Source organism: Xiphophorus hellerii, chromosome 14, assembly GCF_003331165.1.
Source record: "Xiphophorus hellerii strain 12219 chromosome 14, Xiphophorus_hellerii-4.1, whole genome shotgun sequence".
NCBI classification, from domain to species: domain Eukaryota; kingdom Metazoa; phylum Chordata; class Actinopteri; order Cyprinodontiformes; family Poeciliidae; genus Xiphophorus; species Xiphophorus hellerii.
In genome coordinates this window covers 29063816-29084212 of record NC_045685.1, presented here as the reverse complement: position 1 = coordinate 29084212, position 20397 = coordinate 29063816, and the positions used below count along the sequence as shown (strand labels likewise).

The 20397-nt window shown below is 40.3% G+C and overlaps 2 protein-coding genes across 2 annotated transcripts; one reads left to right on the top strand and one right to left on the bottom strand.

Moving 5' to 3' along the window:
* Positions 1–187: 187 nt before the first annotated feature.
* LOC116732269 (H-2 class II histocompatibility antigen, E-S beta chain-like) lies at positions 188–4652 on the bottom strand. Its single transcript, XM_032582325.1, has 6 exons — positions 4531–4652; positions 3798–4070; positions 2856–3069; positions 2644–2711; positions 2119–2232; positions 188–430 (listed from the first exon to the last, which is right to left on the bottom strand). Exons 1-6 carry the CDS (start codon positions 4583–4585, stop codon positions 405–407), a joined length of 750 nt encoding a protein of 249 aa, XP_032438216.1. The 5' UTR covers positions 4586–4652; the 3' UTR covers positions 188–404.
* Positions 4653–5142: 490 nt separating this feature from the next.
* Positions 5143–10022, top strand: LOC116732271 (H-2 class II histocompatibility antigen, E-D alpha chain-like). Its single transcript, XM_032582327.1, has 4 exons — positions 5143–5274; positions 5382–5627; positions 6823–7107; positions 9525–10022. The coding sequence occupies exons 1-4, from the start codon at positions 5211–5213 to the stop codon at positions 9650–9652; spliced, it is 723 nt and encodes a 240-aa protein (XP_032438218.1). The 5' UTR covers positions 5143–5210; the 3' UTR covers positions 9653–10022.
* Positions 10023–20397: the final 10375 nt, after the last annotated feature.

Sequence of the window (20397 nt, the reverse complement as noted above, 5' to 3'; positions counted from 1 at the left end):
CCTGGTTCTGTCTGAACTCTGGTTCTTCTTCAGATCCAAACTGGATCAGAACCAGAGAAGTTCTGGTTCTGATCCAGTCTGGGTCGCTCACAGCGCCACCATCAGGGTTAAAGTGTTACTGCAGGTTTAACTGGATCAGAACCGGGCCTGCTGGTTCTGATCCAGTTTATAAAGACAGTAAAGGTTCTGATGGTTTATTGATTTTATTTCAGGTCCAAACATCAAAGATTAAAATCTGATTATTGATGAAGATGATTAGAGGAAGATGAAGAGAAGCAGCCGGGCCACCAGAACCAGAACCGACCCACATGGAGAACTGGAACCTCCTCTGGTTCTGGTTCTGGATCAGATGGTCCAGTTCAGCAGGAAGCAGGACGAACTGGAACCAGAACCTCCATCCAAGCTCAGCTGGTCGGAACCAGAATACGACCTGGAAGAGAAACAATGGACCGGGTCAGAACCTGGTACTGGTACTGGATTTAGAACTGGGTCAGACTGGATCTGAACTGGATTTAAACCAGTTCTCTACTGGTTCTGTTCAGGTTCTGCTCTAAATGATCCAGAACTTGTTTTTGTGTTTCTGCTCTCAGGCCCGGTCCAAAGCCCAGCGCCTTATGAAGAGTGGCTCAGTCAAAGTCTCATCAGGGGTCAGAGGTCGTCACTGTTTCAACATCCTGCTGCTAAAAACGACCAATCAGATTCTTTTATTCTGTAAATTTATTTCTGCTTTTAGTTTTTGCTGCAGAAAAATGTTTGATTTATTAAATACAGAAACTTTTATATAATATAATATATATTCATAATTTACTTTTGAAAACTGATTTATTTTTATTTTTGTTTTACCATATTTTCAAGATGTAAAAAAATTCACATTAAAATGTTCTAATAATTAATTTATCAGTTTATTTGACTCATTTTTACTGTTTTATGTTTTATAAAAGCATAAAGTGGAGATGATAACAAAGGTCAAGTTCAGGACAAACATATATAATATATAGAAAATAATAAAAATAAAAAGACTAATGGATCAAAAATGTTATTTTTAAAACAAACTATGAATTTTGTGACTTTATGAACCAAAAATGTTCCAATAAATTCATCAGTTTTTTCTCCTCTAGTCTGAGAAAAACAATATTTATTTAAAAATCATGATGATAAAACCAAACCGCTTCCTTTACCACTCCAACAAAATATTGGAATATTAATTTCATAATCATATATAAAGTTTTTCCCAGGTGATTTTCTGCAAAACAAACTAAAAATAAATATCAATTCCTGCATTTTGACAGATTTTGAGACAATAAACATTTTTAAATTGCGACTTTATTAAAGTTTTTAGAAAGTTTTCTAAAAACTTTTTTTGTACAAGTGGATGTTGTAGAATAAATTATTCAATATTTAAGTTTTAATATAATTTGGTTTAGTAACAGGATGAAGAGTTAAATTATGAAATATTTAATCCTCTGGCCTCCATTTTAATGTGAAATTATTTATTTTAGAGATTATTTAAATAAAATCATAAAAGCCCAATTTTTATTCCAACATGTTAAAATCTTAATTTAATGTTTGAAATTTGTTTTTATTTCTGACATTTTGTTTTATTTTCCTCAGTTTGATTATTATTTTTATTTATTATTTTTTCTGCTCAGTTAATCACATAAAACTTTTTATTACTAATGTTTCCATGATATTTGATATAAATTTTCTATAAAATGGGAAAAACAACAAAACATTTCCATGAATCAAAACACCAGCAATGAATTGTGGGTAATTCACTGAAGTCTGTAAAAATACAAACTTTGCTTAAAGGGGAAATAGAACCTAAAATGGACGAAGGGAGGATGAGGAGGATGAAGAGACGCACTGTGACCTTTAACCTCCAACATGAACAGGGAGGGAGAGGATTTGGACCGGGCCTAAAGTGTTCTGGTTCTATAAAGACCAGAAGTGTCTAAACTTGCTTTAAACTGGTTCTGACCTTTGACCTCTTTCATTAAATGAATGCAGCTGGTTTTAAATCGTCTCTAAAAACATCTGAATTGATTCTGTACTGGTTCTGTTGTGGTTCTGGTCCTATCCAGGTTCTGGTTCTAAATGTGTCCAGGTTCTGGTTCTGACCTTTGACCTTCCTCTTGTAGTAGATGAATCCAGCCAGAGACAAAATCAGACCCAGGATCAGTCCTGAAGCTCCGATGGCCAGTTTGTTCCTCTCTGACTCTGGCATGGATGGGTCTGGAGGGACAGAGAGGAAGAGGAGGGGGAGGAAGAGGAGAGGAAGAGGAGGGGGAGGAAGAAGAGGGAGAGGGAGAGGAGGGAGAGGAAGAGGAAGAGGAGGGGGAGGAAGGAAGAGGAAGAGGAGGGGGAGGAAGAGGAGGAGGAGGAAGGAGAGGAAGAGGAAGGGGAGGGAGAGGAGGGAGGGGGAGGAAGAGGAGGGAGAAGGAGAGGAAGAGGAGGGGGAAGAAGGAGAGGAAGAGGAGGGGAGAGGAAGAGGAGGAGAGGAAGAGGAGGGAGAGGAGGAGGAGGAAGGAGGGGGAGGATGAGGAAGAGGAGGAAGAGGAAGAGGAGGACATGGAGGAAGGTAGCAACATGTCAGGACTTGTTATCTCAGCTGTTCCGTCTCCAGGTCTCTCTAGTCCTTCTTACCCCAGTCGGTGATCAGAGGTTCCTTCAGGCTGACATGTTCCACCCTGCAGGAGATCCGCTCTGCAGACCTGGAGACACGAACAGAACCGGGTCAGAACCAAAAGAACCGGGTCAGAACCAGCAGGAAGCTGGGTCAGACTTCAGAGGTTCTGGTCCCAGTTGTCTCAGAGGTTTTAGTTTTGGTTCTGGTTCTGGTTCTGATTGTGACCCACCTGGGCGTGTACTCCAGCTGGGAGTGGACCTGGTAGTACCAGTCTCCGTCCTCCATCTCGTCAGTGGTGGTGACGTCTGATGTCACTTCCTGTCCGTCTCTCAGCCACTGAACTTTGATGGTTTTAGGATAGAAATCATAAACTCTGCAGACCAGCATGGAGGGGTGGTGGCCAGCAGGGGGCGTCCTGGAGTACAGTCTGACTGTGGGAGCCACTGGGAGATCAATAACAGGTTATTGGTTCATTATTGAGGTCTGATCAGGAATCCATAACTGATCCCTGGATGTAACAGGAATTATTTCTGTTATTATATCAATATTATCATTGATTATTGATGATAAAACCAGTTTAACCAGAACAGAAGCTGCTGGGAGAACTGGAGGGAAATAAAAGTTTAGATCCAAACAATAATTATAATTATTAAATAATTATAATTATAAACAGACCAGAGTTCAGATTAAATAAAGTTATTATTGTAGATAAATCACAGATCATCAATAATAATAATACAGATAGATCTGGATGTTATAGACTGAGTCCATCTAGAACTAGATGGAACTTCTGGTATTTAATTTCTATAGTTTATATTTATGAATTAACAGAAAAATTAATTAATTTTTCAGTTTCTCTTTTTCTTGGTTGTTTCCAAATATAAATCAAATGTTTATTAATAATATTTCTATACATTTAATATTGATGATGAATTTATTACTGTAAAATATTTAATATTGATTAACTTCACTAGTAAATAGTTTATTAATAAGTTGATCAGCAGTGATTGGATCTGTATTGATCAGCTGATCAGATCAATATTGATCATTTGATGACATCAGAGTTTATTGTTTTATTTAATCAATAATAAATAAACTGATAGATCCAGTTTAATGATCATCAGTCAGAATTGATCAGAGGATCAATCAGGAAATGATCAAATCAACTCACCTGATTTAGTCAGCATGGCTGGGTACCAGTTACCAATGTTGTGTAGACAGACAGTTTCCTTCTGAGCTTTCTCCCCAGATATCTTTGAAGGATCTTTGTTCCAGTTCTCAGCGTTCTTCACTCCCAGCTCCGTGTATCCAACAAATCTCCCCAGGTTGCTGTCAAACCTGATGAACTCCAGCTTGTTGTAAATGTAGGATCTGATGTACTGGATGTCGTTCAGATCAGTGGAGTTAAAAACACAACGACTCACTCCATATTCTCTGAATCCGTCTGGAACCAGAACAGAACTTCAGTATTGATTTATTACCAGTTATTGATCCTATCATGTGTTCATTTGATCAGATTAATTATCAATCAATACATTTGAATGGACTGAAGTAATAATTGGTATATTAATGATTAATAATTAATCAGAATATTGATCAGTTTATCAGTTATTAATCTGGATCAATAATTCTCCAGCAGAATTTATCCAGATTAAAATATTATTGATCCAGATATTACCTATAGCATTGATCAGAGATCAGATTATTGATCCAACCAGATTTACAGATTGATAAAGAGCCAAAGTATTGATCAGTATTGATCAGATTATTGATCCTTATTGCTGTACAGACTGATGCAGTTTAAACCCTGAATATTGATCCATATAATAATTATTGATCAGTGATTATCAGTTACTAGCAGAGTATTGATCATATTATCAGTGATTATCAGTTATTGATCCTACCTGCAGCGTTGATGGTGATGATGATCAGCAGCCAGCAGAGCAGTGATGAAGCCATGTCTCTCTCTCTCTCCCAGTCAGAGGAACTAACTGGTTCTGATGGGAACTGCAGTAAAAACCAGAGCAGAGTCACATGACCTCTGCATCACTGGTTACCGGGTAGAAAAGACTGAGGCTGAAGACCAGAGAGAGAAACTAGTTCTGTTCTGGTTCTGGTTCTGGTTCTTTCTCTCCTCTTTCTGTCTGCAGTAACTTTCTAACCCAGGTTCTGTTCTGGTTCTGTTCCAGTACCAGGTCTCTGCTGGTCCAGTGGACCGGTTCTGGTTCTACAGAGAAACTCAATAAAAACTCATTTACTGGAACAACTGGACCTACTGACAGAACAACCCAACTCTGTTCAGAACTGGATCAGAACCGGATCAGAACCAGCAGGTCTGGACAGGATTTAATAGATTTAAAAATGAATAAATGAACAAAGTTTACAAATAAAGACCCATCAGCTGGTTCTGCTGGTTCTACTGGTTTCCTCCAGAACCAGTTCCTGGTCTCCAGCAGCTCAGAGCTCCAGCCTTCCTCTGCCTAGCTCCTGATGACGTCACAGCCCTCCTGCCCTCTGATTGGCTGCTGCCAGCGTTTGGTTCAGCAGCAGCTTCAGTTTCTCTCAGAGTCTCTGAAGCTGACAGATGATGAAGATGAAGATGAAGCTGCTCCTCTTCCTCTGTGGGGTCCTCTGGGTCTCTGCTGATGGTGAGTTACACTGGTTCTGACCGGGTCCAAACTGGTTCTGATGGAGCCACTGGGTTCTGGAGGTTCTGCTGCAGGTTCTTCATCAGTTTCTCTCTCTGTGTTTCTAGTTCTACATGAGGACCTTAATATCTTAGGATGTTCAGACTCTGATGGAGAATTCATGTTCACTCTGGATGGAGAAGAGGTTTGGTACGCCGACTTCAAGAAGGGAAAAGGAGTCGAACCTCAACCTCCTTTTGTTGTTCATATCAGCTACCCAGGAGCTTATGAAGCAGCTCTGGCTAATCTACAGGTCTGCAGATCAAACCTGAAGGTTTGTCGCAGTGCCATGAAGGACATTCCAGATGAAAACGGTAAAGAACAATAATCATTTAAACTGATTTATTTTCACCTTTGATCAGCTGATTATTTTGAAATAAACTGATAATTATTAATAAATCACAATAGTTTAATAAATGAAATCCAGTCTGTGAGGAAAAATCATAATGTCTCAAATCTGAGATATGATGTTAATTAAAGCTGCTTCAGTTTATTACAGTTTATATTAATCTAATATTATAATTATTAACTGTTTATTAATTATTAATAACACGCAGAGCTTTAATAATATATAAAATCAGATATTATAATCTGATTTTATATATGTCAGTTCTATTAAACATTTTATTTCATGTGAATTAATTAATATTAATATCTCGCTCTTCATCTGATTTATAAAATAATTAATACAAGTAAAACTTTTCATTTTATTAATTTTATTCCATCTGACCATCAATAAGTTTGTAAAGTTAAGAAATTTAAAATATAAACCAGAAACCAAAAGAAACTAAATAACTAAAATATTCCCACAGAGATTCAGTCAGAGGTAGAGTTATAATATTAGATTAATTAGAAATAAAACAGAAATTTATCGTTTTCATCTTTACATAAATAATAAACAATAACTGTCCTAAACTCCCAGTAAAGACGATGATGGTTACTGGGAACATCCCATAATAGAGAAAAACAAAGCAGGTCGTACTGAAGGTCTGGATCTGGTTCTGATCTGGTTCTGATCTGGTTCTGATCCAGTTCCTCTGGACACTTTTCCATCAGTTTATTTCTAATCTCTACCAGACCTGCTGTTGATTAGCCCCGCCCCATAGACATGAACTAGAATGTGACGTTTCTAGAGTCAGTCTATTCCTGAACCACAGATCTAACCTGATGACTGACTGGATGATCAGAGATGGACTTTTCTAGAACCTGTCCTAAAGCCCTACATGTTCTAGACTCTGATTCAATTTAGAATAATAAAATATGGACCTTTAGATGAGTTCTGCTGCCAACTGGACCAGAACCACTGGGTTTACTTTGGATCTTTAACGCCTCCATAGTTTACCATTTACTGATCTACATTAGATCAGGTCATCAATTCTTCTGCTTCTCTCTGGTCCTCTGAACATTGTAGACTTTGACTGGTCCATCAGACGTTCTGCTCTGAACCATCATGGACCAGTTTCTCCATCTGGTCCAGTTCCTCCAGTTACCCTCCTGGTTTCTCCCCAGATGCCCCCTCCAACCTGGTGATTTACCCCAGAGACGATGTGGAGCTGGGAGAGAAGAACATCCTGGTCTGTCACGTCTCTGGTTTCTATCCGGCTCCGGTCAACGTGTCCTGGACCAGAAACGGTCAGAAAGTGACTGAAGGAACCAGCATCAACGTTCCCTTTCCCAGTAAGGACAGCACCTTCACCCAGATCTCCAGGCTGCAGTTCGTCCCTCAGCTGGGAGACATCTACAGCTGCACAGTGGAGCATCTGGCTCTGGAAGAACCACAGACCAGAACCTGGGGTGAGGAGACTTTGACTAGACCAGAAGCCTGAACAGGAACCTTTAATTTAATAATAGATAGAATAGAATAGAGATAGCATTTATTGTCATTGAACAGAATTCAACGAAATTTCCATTGCAGCTCCCGTGCAAAAGGTCAAATATATACAGTATAAATAAGCAAACACACAATAATAATAATAACAATATATACAACTAAATTAACTAAAGGCACTCAACCATCCAAAGAAGTAGCAGCAGGTCCAATTATGGCAGAGTACAGATAATGTGACAGTGCAAAGTGCAGAACAATGTGGCTGTGTGGGGGTGGGGGATATGTATGTGTGATTGCGAGGTTATGATATGTGTGGGAGGGGGGGGCGGCAGGGAGTAATGGCTCTGACGGCTGTGGGGAAGAAACTGTTTCTCAGTCTGTTTGTTGTAGTCCGTATAATCCTGTACCGCTTGCCTGATGGCAGCGGCACAAACAGTCTGTGGCCCGGGTGGCTGGGATCCATGGCTATGGATCCAGCTCTCTTCTTGACCCGGCCTATGTAAATGGAGTCCAGGTCTGGGAGGGGGCATCCCACAATGCCTTGTGCTGTTCTCACCACCCGTGTCAGTTGTTTCCTCTCCAGTGCTGTGCAGCTGCCATACCACACAGTCATGTTGAGGCAGAGGATGCTCTCGATCATCGCCCTGTAAAAGTTCACGAGCAGCAGTGAGGAAAGTCCAGCCCGTCTCAGTTTCCTGAGGAAGAAGAGCCTTTGTTGTGCTTTCTTCACCAGGTGGGAGGTGTTTGTGTTCCAGGAGAGGTCAGACGTGATGTGGAGGCCCAGGAACTTGATGTTGTCCACACGTTCCACCACTTCTCCATCTATGAGAAGGGGAGTGTGATCCGTCCTCCTGGGCCTTCTGTAGTCCACAATGACCTCCTTGGTCTTCCCTGTGTTCAGCACCAAGTTGTTGGCTGAACACCACTGAGTGAGCTGCAGAATCTCCTCTCTGTAGTGGGTCTCGTTGTTGTCTGAAATGAGACCCACTACTGTTGTGTCGTCCGCGTACTTCACGACTGTGTTGGTGGGGTGGATGGCCACGCAGTCGTGTGTAAACAGGGTGAAGAGAGCTGGGCTGAGCACACAGCCCTGCGGCGTGCCTGTGTTGAGGACCAGTGGGGACGATGTTGAGTCACTTATTCTCACCACCTGAGGCCTGTTGGTGAGGAAGTCTCTGATCCAGTGGCACAGTGAAGCGGGCAGCCCCACCTCGAGTAGCTTCAGCACCAGCTTGTCTGGGATGACGGTATTAAATGCTGAGCTGAAGTCTACAAATAGCATCCTGACGTAGGTGTTGGGATGCTGCAGATGGGTCAGGGCTGTGTGCAGAGTGATGGAGACAGCATCCTCTGTTGACCGGTTCGCTCTGTAGGCGAACTGAAGGCTGTCCAGGTTTGCGGGGATAAACTCTCTGATGTACCTCAGAAGAATCCTCTCAAAGCACTTCATGATCACCGGGGTCAGAGCGACGGGCCGGTAATCGTTCAGGCTGGTGATGGACCTCTTCTTCGGTACAGGGATGATGGTGGAAGACTTGAGACACTCAGGAACCGTGGCGAGCTGCAGGGACAGATTGAAAATGTCCAGAAACACTCCTGCCAGCTGGTCGGCGCAGGTTTTCAGCGTCTGGCCTGACACCTTGTCCGGTCCTGGAGCTTTGTGGGTGTTGATCCTCCTCAGGGTGGACGTCACCTGATGCTTCTGCAGGACGAGAGGCTGGTGCTGCTCTTCCAGTTGGGGTAGATGTGCGGCTTCTCTGCTGCCCGCCGTGTCAAAGCGGGCAAAGAAACTGTTTAAGGTGTCAGGCAGGGTGGGGTCGCGGCTGGTCAGCTGAGTGCTGTGTTTGTAGTCCGTCATGGTTCTTATGCCTCTCCACATGCTTCGGGGGTTGTTGTTGATGAAATGTTCCTCAATCTGCTGTTTGTACTGGAGCTTGGCCTGCTTAATACCTTTTTTCAGTTCCGACCGGGCCCTGCTATAAGCCAACCTGTCTCCAGACCTGTAGGCAGCATCCCGGGCTTTCAGCAGGGCCCGTACTGTGCTGTCCAGCCATTGTTTCTGGTTTGGAAACACTTTTATGGTCTTAACAGGGAGGACAGCGTCGGTGCAGAACTGAACATAGGACAGAACGGACGATGAGTATTCCTCCAAGTCTACGCCGTCCCTGAACACACTCCAGTCTGTATGCTCAAAGCAGTCCTGAAGAGCAGAGGAGGCCTCCTCAGTCCAGACCTGAACTATTCTGGTGGTCGGCTTAGTTCTGCCGGCCAGAGGCTTGTAGACAGGAATCAGCTCCACTGAGATGTGGTCAGACATGCCCAGACCTGATTAATCCTGATTAAACTAAACATCCAGATGTTTCTTGTCTCTCTGTGTCTCCAGATGTGGAGATGGACAATCCTCAGTCCGGTCCCGGTCCGGCCATCTTCTGTGGAGTCGGTCTGACCATCGGCCTGCTGGGAGTCGCTGTGGGAACTTTCTTCCTGATCAAAGGGAACGAGTGCAGCTGATTGGCTGGAGCTGATTGGCTGAAGCTGATTGGTCGATGGTTTATCAGTGATTTATGTTCTTTTTCAAACTGTTTTTTTTTTTAATTCTTCACTTGAATCAGTTTCTTCATCACTGATGTAAATTTAATATAAACTATTTAGAAAGTTTAAATCTTTCATTTATAACATTAAACTTTAATCTGATGTTTTTATCAGTGAACAAGTTTTACTGTCAGTTTGTTTCAGTTAATAAATGATCAATTATTTCTATCACTTTCTTGTCCTTCATCCAGTTCAGTTGGTTTGTTTGTGTCTCCAGAACCAAAAGCAGAACCTCTGGTGTCAGGATGGTTCCATCATCTGATCTCAATAAAAACTTTTATAGTCTGGAGTTTGTCTGACTTATTATAAATTAAATCAGCAGCAGTTTTATCCTCTGCATGTTTCTAGTTTTCACCATCAAACTGCAGGAGTCAGTCGGTTCTGACCTTCAGATTGGACCCGGCTGCTCCAGGCTGATGGAGCATCGATACGCTGCTGCAGCTGCTGCTGCAGCCACAGGAAGTGAGGAGACTAACTTCCTGTGGTGGAGGGAAACCTGGTCATCTTGGTTCACTGTTGATGTGCCTGGATAACCTGGAGATCCTGGTGTGGTGACCTTTGACCTGCAGCACTGGCCTTCCTCCATTGTTTCTTCCTGCTGCAGCAGGTCTGGTTCTGGTTCTGGTTCTGCAGTGAACAGCAGCAGCAGAACCAGACCTGCTGCAGGAGCTGGAAGGTTGTTTCAGCCTGAGTGATGGACGGTTCTGGACGGTTCTGGACGGTTCACTGGGTTCTGTATCGTTCTGCTCCATTATGATGCCGTTGCCTCCTGGTGTTGGTCCAGTGGACCGGCAGATACTCAATGAGTTGTGAGGAACCAGGTCCGTTTGTAGATGTTGGTATTTGGGTTTAGTGATGAAACGTTCAGAACTTTTCTTTTGACTCCTAAACTTCATTTATCATCTGCAGCCTCATATTTCTGCATAACTTCACTAATAGAAACGTTTTGCATGAAAAATCATTTTGTATTTAATATTCTCTATATGAGAATCCATATTCCTCTTTTACTTTATATATTTGTTCTGTTATGATAATGAGCAGCCGGGTCCACCAGAACTTTCAATGCAGCATAATTCATAAAGTTATTTAATTTAAATGTTTTAAATCCATCGATCTTCTGGAAAATGGCCGACTAGTTTCTCCAAAACTCCAAACATGTCGGCGCTCCTTAGTGGGCGGAGCTTGTTGCTCCAACGCCTGAATCAGACGCCAACGTCTCCTCTGATTGGCTGATAGATGCTTGTGCCACCATGGCTGATTTATGAATATATTTCATATTTACATCTTTCACTGCCATCATTTTTATTTATTGCATGAACAAACATATTCATGTCAGATTTTAATTTCATTTAAACACCATGATTATTAAATTGTTTTTCTGACATTCGCAGAAAAGATTTTAACATATTAGTGATGTAAATATAACTAGTGATCATGAACCACAGGAAGTGATGGAGAAACTGATCAGATAAAAACGATCAGATCGTCTCCAATCAGCTTCATGTTCCTGTTTCTGCAGCTGATCTGATTATTCAGCAGTTTTAGGTCCAGAGAATAAATGACCTCTGAACTGAGGAGGAAAACTGGTGACAGATTGAAGAGAAGGAATAATATCTATATATATTTATATTGTCGTTGCGCAACATCCGCCCCTCCTTTCTCTACTCTCTCACTCTCGTACTTCCTCTTCTGAGAGGGGAGATGTGCTACCAGCTCTCCTTCTAACGGGTTAATTGAGTTTCCTAAATCTGCTGGGATTAATCCAGAACTGAAGTAAACTCTGTTTAATCTGGTTTCGAGAAACGATTCGCCTGGTTTCTGACGGCCACCATCCAGGTGTCCCACCCTTCTTCCCCCTGTGAATTAGCCAGACTGAGCAGCCTACAGCCAACTAGTTTCACAGAGCACACCTGTTAACGGTCGCTCGTTCTCTATTTTACAACTTGCATTTGTTATTGAACCAGGTAGGTTTTAGTGACTCGGGCGAGTCCCAAGGATGTTGTTTTTTACATTTGGGCTACCAGCAACCTAAAAACATTTTCCACTTTTTCCTCTCCAGAATCAAACATCACAGCTATTTTACAACCATCAAAGAACTTTAAGGTGACTCATTAACTGAATGTCCACAACATCTTTTAGATTTTCTTTATGCTAAATATTTTATTAGTAAGGCAGTTTTGCAAGGGTCAGTACAGCTTAATTCAGTAGCAGAAATAATCAAATAAGTAAAATCAATCATCTAGTCTATCTTTCCCTACTGCTGATACTGAGAACTAAAAAAGGGAACCTTTGAGAGAGACGGACGGAGTTTGGCGTTTCGAACCCCAGACCTGGCCTGATGATGAAGAAGGTGTTGCAGCAGGAGGAAGATGTTGATCAGCGAAGGCAGGAATCTCTGTAGGTCTGATGAGCTTCTTCTCCGCATGGATGGTGAGGTCACACAGGACTTGGTGCTGGCAGGAAGGAAGGCACCAGTTCTTCTTCTTCATCTTTGTCTTTGGGGTCTGAACCCAGCCGATGAGAGAAGTGCGATGTGAAGCCACAGGTTGTGGGCCTGACCGGTTGGTCTCCATGAGCAGGACAGTCTTCGGCTCCGTGGCCCCGGCTCTTCTTCAGCTGCAGAGTTCTTTGTCCATCTCTTGGCTTGAAGCTGCCCGGAGGATCCAACAAAAGGTTCCTCTTTTGCTCCCACCTTTTATAGGGTTTATCCACCTTGTGGTGCGTTAGCATTGGCTAGCACTGTTGCTGTGCTTGTTTCATTGGCTGACTGCTTGGACAGATGATCTCATATCCATCACTGTCTTACAGACATTATGTCCTGATGTCTGTGCAAATGTCTCAGGGTTGATCAACCTCCTACATTTGTTGCCTGCACAACCTTTTCTCTGAAACATTTATGTTGCTCAACAATCTGTTTCTAAATAAAGCGTTGATCATCTCTGCTCTCCTGTTAGTTCCCCTTTTTCCCTTAACCTTTGACCTTTCACCTACCATCTACCTCCAACATATCAGTGATGTTTAATTGCAGTTACACTTTTTTACACCATTTCAAGTTCAATGTCAAAATCACATTTCTTTTCTTTAGCTTCTCTGATTTATCATTCATTTATGATTTTATAACTTATTAATTATCCTTATTATAATCTTAATGTGAGTTATTACAGATGTTTTCTGAAAAGAAACCAAGAATAATCCATGATTCTTATTATTTAATACCAAAGTTACAGTTACTTGTTTTTCTTGTAAGTGTTCCCACAAATATAAGTGTAAATATTATTATAAGTAAACTAATATTAATATAAGTATTTTACTTTGAATCTTATCAAATTACTCAAAATGTTTAGATTTCATTTTTTAAAACTTTCATGCTTTAAAATAAGGAATAGTCTCATTTATTTTTATAAATCTGCAGGCTGGAAACTTACTTCCTCTTTTTCCAGGAAACCTGCTTTTCCTGTTTCATCTCTTTATCTGATTATGATTTCTGATGATTAGATAGAAAAATAAGTAGAATTAAAGCAAAGTTTGCAGGAGACAAAAACAACCAGATTGATTTTATTGAAGTTTTAATTTACTGTTGGGCCTTGATGTCACTTGAGTGATTCATTTTAAAGATAACTTTATTTATTATTACTGTTAAACTAAAATCTCCAGCATGGGGAAGTGGGATGAGCTCAGGTTTCTTGACAATATATATATATATATAGGCCTGTCACAATAACAGCACTGTTAGACCTTTTATTGTAATTTTACAGTAACTTACTGGCAACAGTGTTGCCAGTAAGTTACTGTAATTACCATTCTACAGTACTCTTACTGGCAACACTGTTGCCAGTAAGGCAACAGTACCCTTACTGGCAACAGTGTTGCCAGTAAGTTACTGTAATTACCATTTTACAGTACTCTTACTGGCAACACTGTTGCCAGTAAGTTACTGTAATTACCATTCTACAGTACTCTTACTGGCAACACTGTTGCCAGTAAGGCAACAGTACCCTTACTGGCAACACTGTTGCCAGTAAGTTACTGTAATTACCATTCTACAGTACTCTTACTGGCAACACTGTTGCCAGTAAGTTACTGTAATTACCATTCTACAGTACCTTTACTGTTATGATATTTCACAGTTAATTTTTACTGTGAGTGTGCTTTACAGTTATAACTGCATTACTGTAAATGTAGTTTCTAGTATAATACAGTAATTGTATTTTATAGTAAAGCTGGTCTACTGTAAACTTGTTTCACAACATAATGTCAGAGTTTTACTGCAAATTAAAGTTTACATTTCTTTAACATAAGAATATTTTACCATAAACCGAAAAATTTCATAAAAGAAATTTTAGTCCAAGTACTGTGAATAACAGGTATTTATTTTCAGCAGATTTGTAGAAATAAAATCCATTTACATATTCGCAATGTCACAATACAATATAATGTGCTGTAAAACAACAAAACCATAGAACACATTTCCTACAACAGAAGAACTTTTATTCCATTCGTCAAACAAAATCAGTGGGATCCATCTTGTGGAAGCTGAACTGTAAAGAATAAGACAGACAATGTGGGAGGTCATGAGATGGTCAGGAAGTTATCTACATTTTCAAATCGACAGGAAGTTGACAAATTAAGCTGAAGTGACAATGTTCACATGCATAAAATCTTTGTCATAAAGCAGCATTAAGTTGATAATTTGTTTAAAAAAAATCAATTGGACTGAAGTGATAATAGAAGCTGCATAAAGAATGAGCAGGACTGGCTTCACTTCAGGTTTTTGGATTGTTTATGGCAAAACCAGTCAGTCAGTCTTCAGTAATTCAAAAGATTGCGTACTACAAATGAAATTGGTTACCAACATCTGGATTGATCCTCACAAAGAATCTTTTAACAGAAATAAAATATATTAATTGTATTTTTTAATGAAGACGTACAATACAGCAATCAGCTATGGTTCTTCATCATCAGTCAAACTGTCATTAAATTTAATTCATAAATGGCTTGGTGTAGAGTACTTACCGTTGTATCATCTCCAGCGTGGTGGATGCTGACTCCTGATACTCCAGATTGAAGACATAATATGACCCAAAAAAGACAGCAAGGACGCTGGCAAAGTCATGTAGTTGCTCAGGCTGGAAAAATACCTTCTCCTCCATACTGACCATCCACCGGGTTGCAGACATCAAGCTATTTCCTAAAATAGACAAACCCTTGTCAGGCTAACGCTAGTGAGTAAAAGTACAGACTACCATAACAATTACATACACTGCTACAAAAAAATTATAGTGTTAGAAAATATTCCTCTTACCAAGCATGATTACCCTCGGTGTAGTGGGTAAGGTCATTTCCATTTCAACAGACATCTTGGTGGAAGATACCTTTAAAACATAAAAGGAAAACTCTCTTAAATATGAATTACTGGTAGTAATTTATATTTAAAGGGCCAGTTCACTCAGATTACAACAGGTTTGTGAGAACCTCATCCCGGAGACTAGACTAGATTTTACCCCTACATCCTGCTACCACTCTGAAACAGCGGATGTGAATGACAGTTTGTGGGGCTAAATGCATTTTTTAAAGCATTACATTCCACAAGTGTTCAGTCTGACTTCTGCAATGGCCGTGACTCCTGTGCATGTGGGACCTGAATGCAGAAAATGTTCTGAAGGAAGCAGGACATTGCTCTATTCCACATGCAAACCGATAATTAGCTGTGTGTTGATGTTTCTTCACATGACTACAAAATTCTGTAAATTCTGAAGTACAAATGCTGCAGAATTTACACCTGTACATAGTTGCACCTGTTAGTACTGACTTAACTTTAAATTTACAGGAGCATGGTTTAAACATGTGAACAGTCCTTATGTGTAACCAGGGTTGGAAATTAACTTTTTTGTCCACCTGCCACTGTGACTGAACAAACTCAAAAAATAACAGAAACTACTTTAATGTTTTTCACCTTTGTCCTCATTTACAGACTCTTATACACTATGTTGGAGATGTAATGGTACTTTAGCAGGCTAACCAGCTGTAGCAAGTTCAAAGTTATAGATTAGGTTAGCTGCTCCTCTACATTTCCAGACTATTTTGTGGCTTCAAATATGTTTGAAGAGCTGTCTTTTTACCTGTTGTCTTGTCTTTTGAAGAGATGAAGCTATGTTAGCAGTCAGCAGGACAGAACTGCACAGCCACTTGGAGGGAAAAAGCTTGGGAGTCAAAAAAAAGGTCATCTGAAGAAAAGAAAAAAAAAGAACAATGTTAGAAATTCATCCTTGCTGACCTACGTAGCTAATCTGCACTTTTAACATTTGCAAGATCATAGTTTAAACAAATGAACAGTCATTAGATGTAAAAAAAAAAGAGAAGGGGGGGGGATCAATTATCAGTTAAGGTTATATTGTTCGACAAAGGATGTAGCAACAATGCTAACAGACACTCAGCACTGAGCTCATCTCAACCCAAAGCCGCCCGAGGAAGATTAAGCGGTAAAAGTCAAGCTAAAACCTTCAACGGTAAAATTAGCACCGTAGCTAACGTTAATTCCGAACCAGCTCAAAAATTAACACCATCATATTTTCCTATCTTTCACCTCATTTACAGACACGTAACTTATAAGGTTGCAATATGCCAGTTATATAAAACACCAGAGTTAGTAAAGGTAACGTTATTTTACCAGGCTAACCAGCACAAACCAGCTCATGCTATAATGCTAAGTTTAGCATTATAGCATGATGCTATAAGTTACGTTAACTCCATCTAAAATGTACATTTCCAGACTAGGTTTTGGCTTCAAACAGTTTTCTAAGAAGTGTTTTTTTACCTGTCTTGAAGAGCTGAAGCAGTGTGAGCCCACAGCACGGAGACAGAGCTGCACTTGCACTTGGAGAGAAAAAGCTTCGGAGTTTAAAACAAACGTCATCAGAAAACAGTTGGAAGTGAAGCCACGCTTGATGACGTAGCTAGATAAACTGCATGTTAATGTTAGCTAGGATGTGGAAAAATCAAAAGTACATTCTCTCTTTCTGCCTTAAAAATATGTTAACCACTAAAGGAGTAAAAATACAGAAACAGGGAACCACGATGAAGCAGCTATGATGACCGTTGGAAATCAAATATAATTCTTACTGTATATTATAAGTACAGTACCACTACTGTAATGTGTAAACAGTAAATTACTGCAAATTCAAAACATACAGTAAGTTACTGTGATACTATGTACTTTACCCATAATGCAATGCAAACTACAGTAACTACTTGTAAAGATGTCTTATGGTAGTTTTACTGGGCATTTTGTGGTATTTAACTGTAAAAAATACAGCAAAGGCTAACAGTGTATGATGACCGTTGGGAATCAAATATAATTCTTACTGTATATTATAAGTACAGTACCACTACTGTAATGTGTAAACAGTAAATTACTGCAAATTCAAAACATACAGTAAGTTACTGTAATACTATGTACTATACCCATAATGCAATGCAAATTACAGTAACTACTTGTAAAGATGTCTTATGGTAGTTTTACTGGGCATTTTGTGGTATTTAACTGTAGAAAATACAGCAAAGGATAACAGTGAGGTTTTGCTGAACGATTAATTGTCTCAAAAAATTATTGCGATAAACGATAATATTGTCTGAAGACCTTTTTACACTGATTTAATGGAAATGACGTAATAATGCATGCGATTTCCTGCCAAAGATAGATACACTTTATTTTCAAAAGAATATTTAACACTTGAGCTGATAAACAAAATAAACAAAACAACCAAAAACAAAAATAAAATGGATTCTCAGTCTCCATTAATAAAAAACTCACTTGAATAAAAACTAAACAACATAAAGCCAAAGTGGAAATAAATACTGCATTCAACCACAAGAGTGCAGATTATGAAGTCTGTATATTATGTTGCCCTTCAGTAATAATTAGATTTAAATAGAGAAGATGGGCACATCGACTACCTGATGCAATAATTCACACTACATGATTTTTTGCTCCTATTTTTCCCCTTAGATCGTTGGTCTTTCTAAGATTGTGTGGTGTGTTACGGTAGATCCTCGTTGCCGCTCCGATCTAAATCAGGGTTTTTTCCCCGACTGGGATCTTAACGCAGCCTGTTTAATGTGACAGGCAGCCAATCAGAAAGCGTGGATTCCCTCAGTGCTTTCTGAGGGAAATTACGGAGGGGAATCCCAAACAGCTGACACGGAGCAACCAGAAGTCCAGCGGACATTGGAGACGATATGTGGAAACAACATTAATGTTTATTCAACATGTAAAGAATATAGAAATGACAAGAGGAGGAGTTGGAGCGAAATTGCTACCGCAGTTGATAAACCCGGTAACTTTTCAGCTGTTCTTCGTTAACGTGACATAAATAGGTTCTAATGATTTTCATTCAGTCAGGACTTTACGCTGACACTAGCCACATGCATTGCAGGTAGATTGTAGTAAAGCATTGATTAATACCTGGTTTTAAAATTAGTTCACTGGACTTGTAGCCATTATTTTGTGCCCATTGTTGGACACCACACGGCAGGAACGAACCCGATCGAACCGTTATACCTAGGATTTCTGTCGGCTAATGTGTGGGTCTGTCAGGTTTTGAAAATGGGCCGACAATCGGCGACAGCTCTAAGATTGTGTCTCTGCGCTGGGCTTTACACTAAGGAAATGAGGTCAGAGGTCAGTGGAGAGCACCGGAGTTGAGCCTTTTTTCATTCAGTGTCATCAACAGAAAGAGAAAAAGGCCGGAAGAGACGATAATGCCGATAATTAAAATGACGTCGATAGTTTTCATTTATCGTACGATTAATTGATTTATCGTTTATCGACAGGCCTATAATATGACTGATAACCAAACAGCCCAGAACAACCTGCAGAAAAACTAAAGGTCAACTCAGAGGTCAAGGTAGATCAGTAACCATGGAGATGAGCTGGTAGATAACTTTCATTCTAAGATTAAAGGTATCATTGCTCCCATTAAAGTGAACCAGTCTCAGTGAATCAGTTGTATTATTTTTGTTCAAAATAAAATGACTCATATTTATATTAAATCTGATACAGAAATCATGTCATGTGTCACTTAAACTACAAATTGCCATTACCAAGCTGTGACACAGGAAGTTCCCCTATTGCTGAAACTGATCTCAGTGCTGCTAACGCTTTAGCCTCATTGTTTACATCAGAGATCAGCTGATTGAGCTGAACATTATAAATATTATAACATTATAAAGATCAGACCATCAGAAGAAGTTTCTCTGTTCATCACCAGAGACAGAGAGTCAGACGCCCCCTGCTGGAGCAGCTGGGTAACATCAGGGCAGCTGGGCGGAGCCATCTTGGTTTGTTTGCTGCAGCAGGTCATGTGACACTAGACACGCCCACTCTGATCTGGTTCAGAGAACCAATGAGAATGAACCTGGTTTACCTTCAGACCAGCCAATCAGAGAGCAGCAGGTGATGATGTCATTAGTTACCAGGTAGAGCAGGTTGGTGGAGGACAGAAGGAGTTATAGTGATTATAATTACTATCCCAGTGATCATATAACATCTGGAGAACAAAAACTGCTGCTGGAAACATCTGGCTGAACTGGAGACGAACCAATCAGAGGCTCAGCAGGCAGTGAGTCATCATGATGGTATAAATCATCTGTAGGAGAACCAATCAGGATCATCTGGATCTCCTCTGGACCAGATCAGGTCAGGACTCTCTGCTGAGGTTCTGCTGGTTCTGAAGGTCCAACAGCCTGGAGCTGGAGGAGGAGTCTAATAGAATCTGTAGAGGTTAAATGGTTAAAACATCATTAATTATTAATGTTCAATAATCTTCTGATCACAGTTTAGTTATTTTCCCTTTAGGATCAATAAAGTATTTTAAACTGAATCTGAATCATGAATATGGTTTAATGTTGTGACATCATCATGATTATTATGTCAGTCATGTGATCAGTAAAACATGACCTCTGACCTCCAGCTGCTGGAGACAAACAGAATATTATAAACCAGTGAATATTTACTGTTATGATGATGAGTTGCTGTTTCTGACTTCTCACCTTGTAAATTTATTTTTTCAACAGATACTTAAACTGTGAGGAGCTGATAGGAACCAGAACCAGAACCAGAACCAAAACCAGAGAGGAGCTGAGCTGCTTTGGGTTCGTTTGGATCTACAGGAAGAACTGAGTTTAAAAAATGAATGGAAGTCAAAAGGAAGAGCCTGGAGACAGAGAGACATGATGAGTCTGACGCTCAAACTGAAACACCAATCAGGAAAACAGCTGCTGATGACTCATCAGTTGCTAGGAGACAACTGTTAGAGTTGACCAGATCAGGAGCGCCCCCTGCTGGGAGGATCTAGATCAGGGGTGTCAATTTCACCAAGGGCCACTTCAGCATATTGGCCACCCTCAATGGGCCACATTGACGGTATAAATCAGGAATGCCCAAGTGCAGTCCTCCAGACTGCAACTTTTAGATGCGTCCCTGCTAAAACATTCCCCAGACAAAAAGTTGACTTCCCTCATTAGCAGCAACTCAGTTCTGTAGAGGCCTATGAATGAGTCAATGATCCAGGTGTGTTAGAGAAAGAACGCATCTAAAGTTGCAGAGTGATGGTCTGGAAAACTAGACTTGGTCAACCCTAGCATAAATGTATGACTGGACCCGGTCC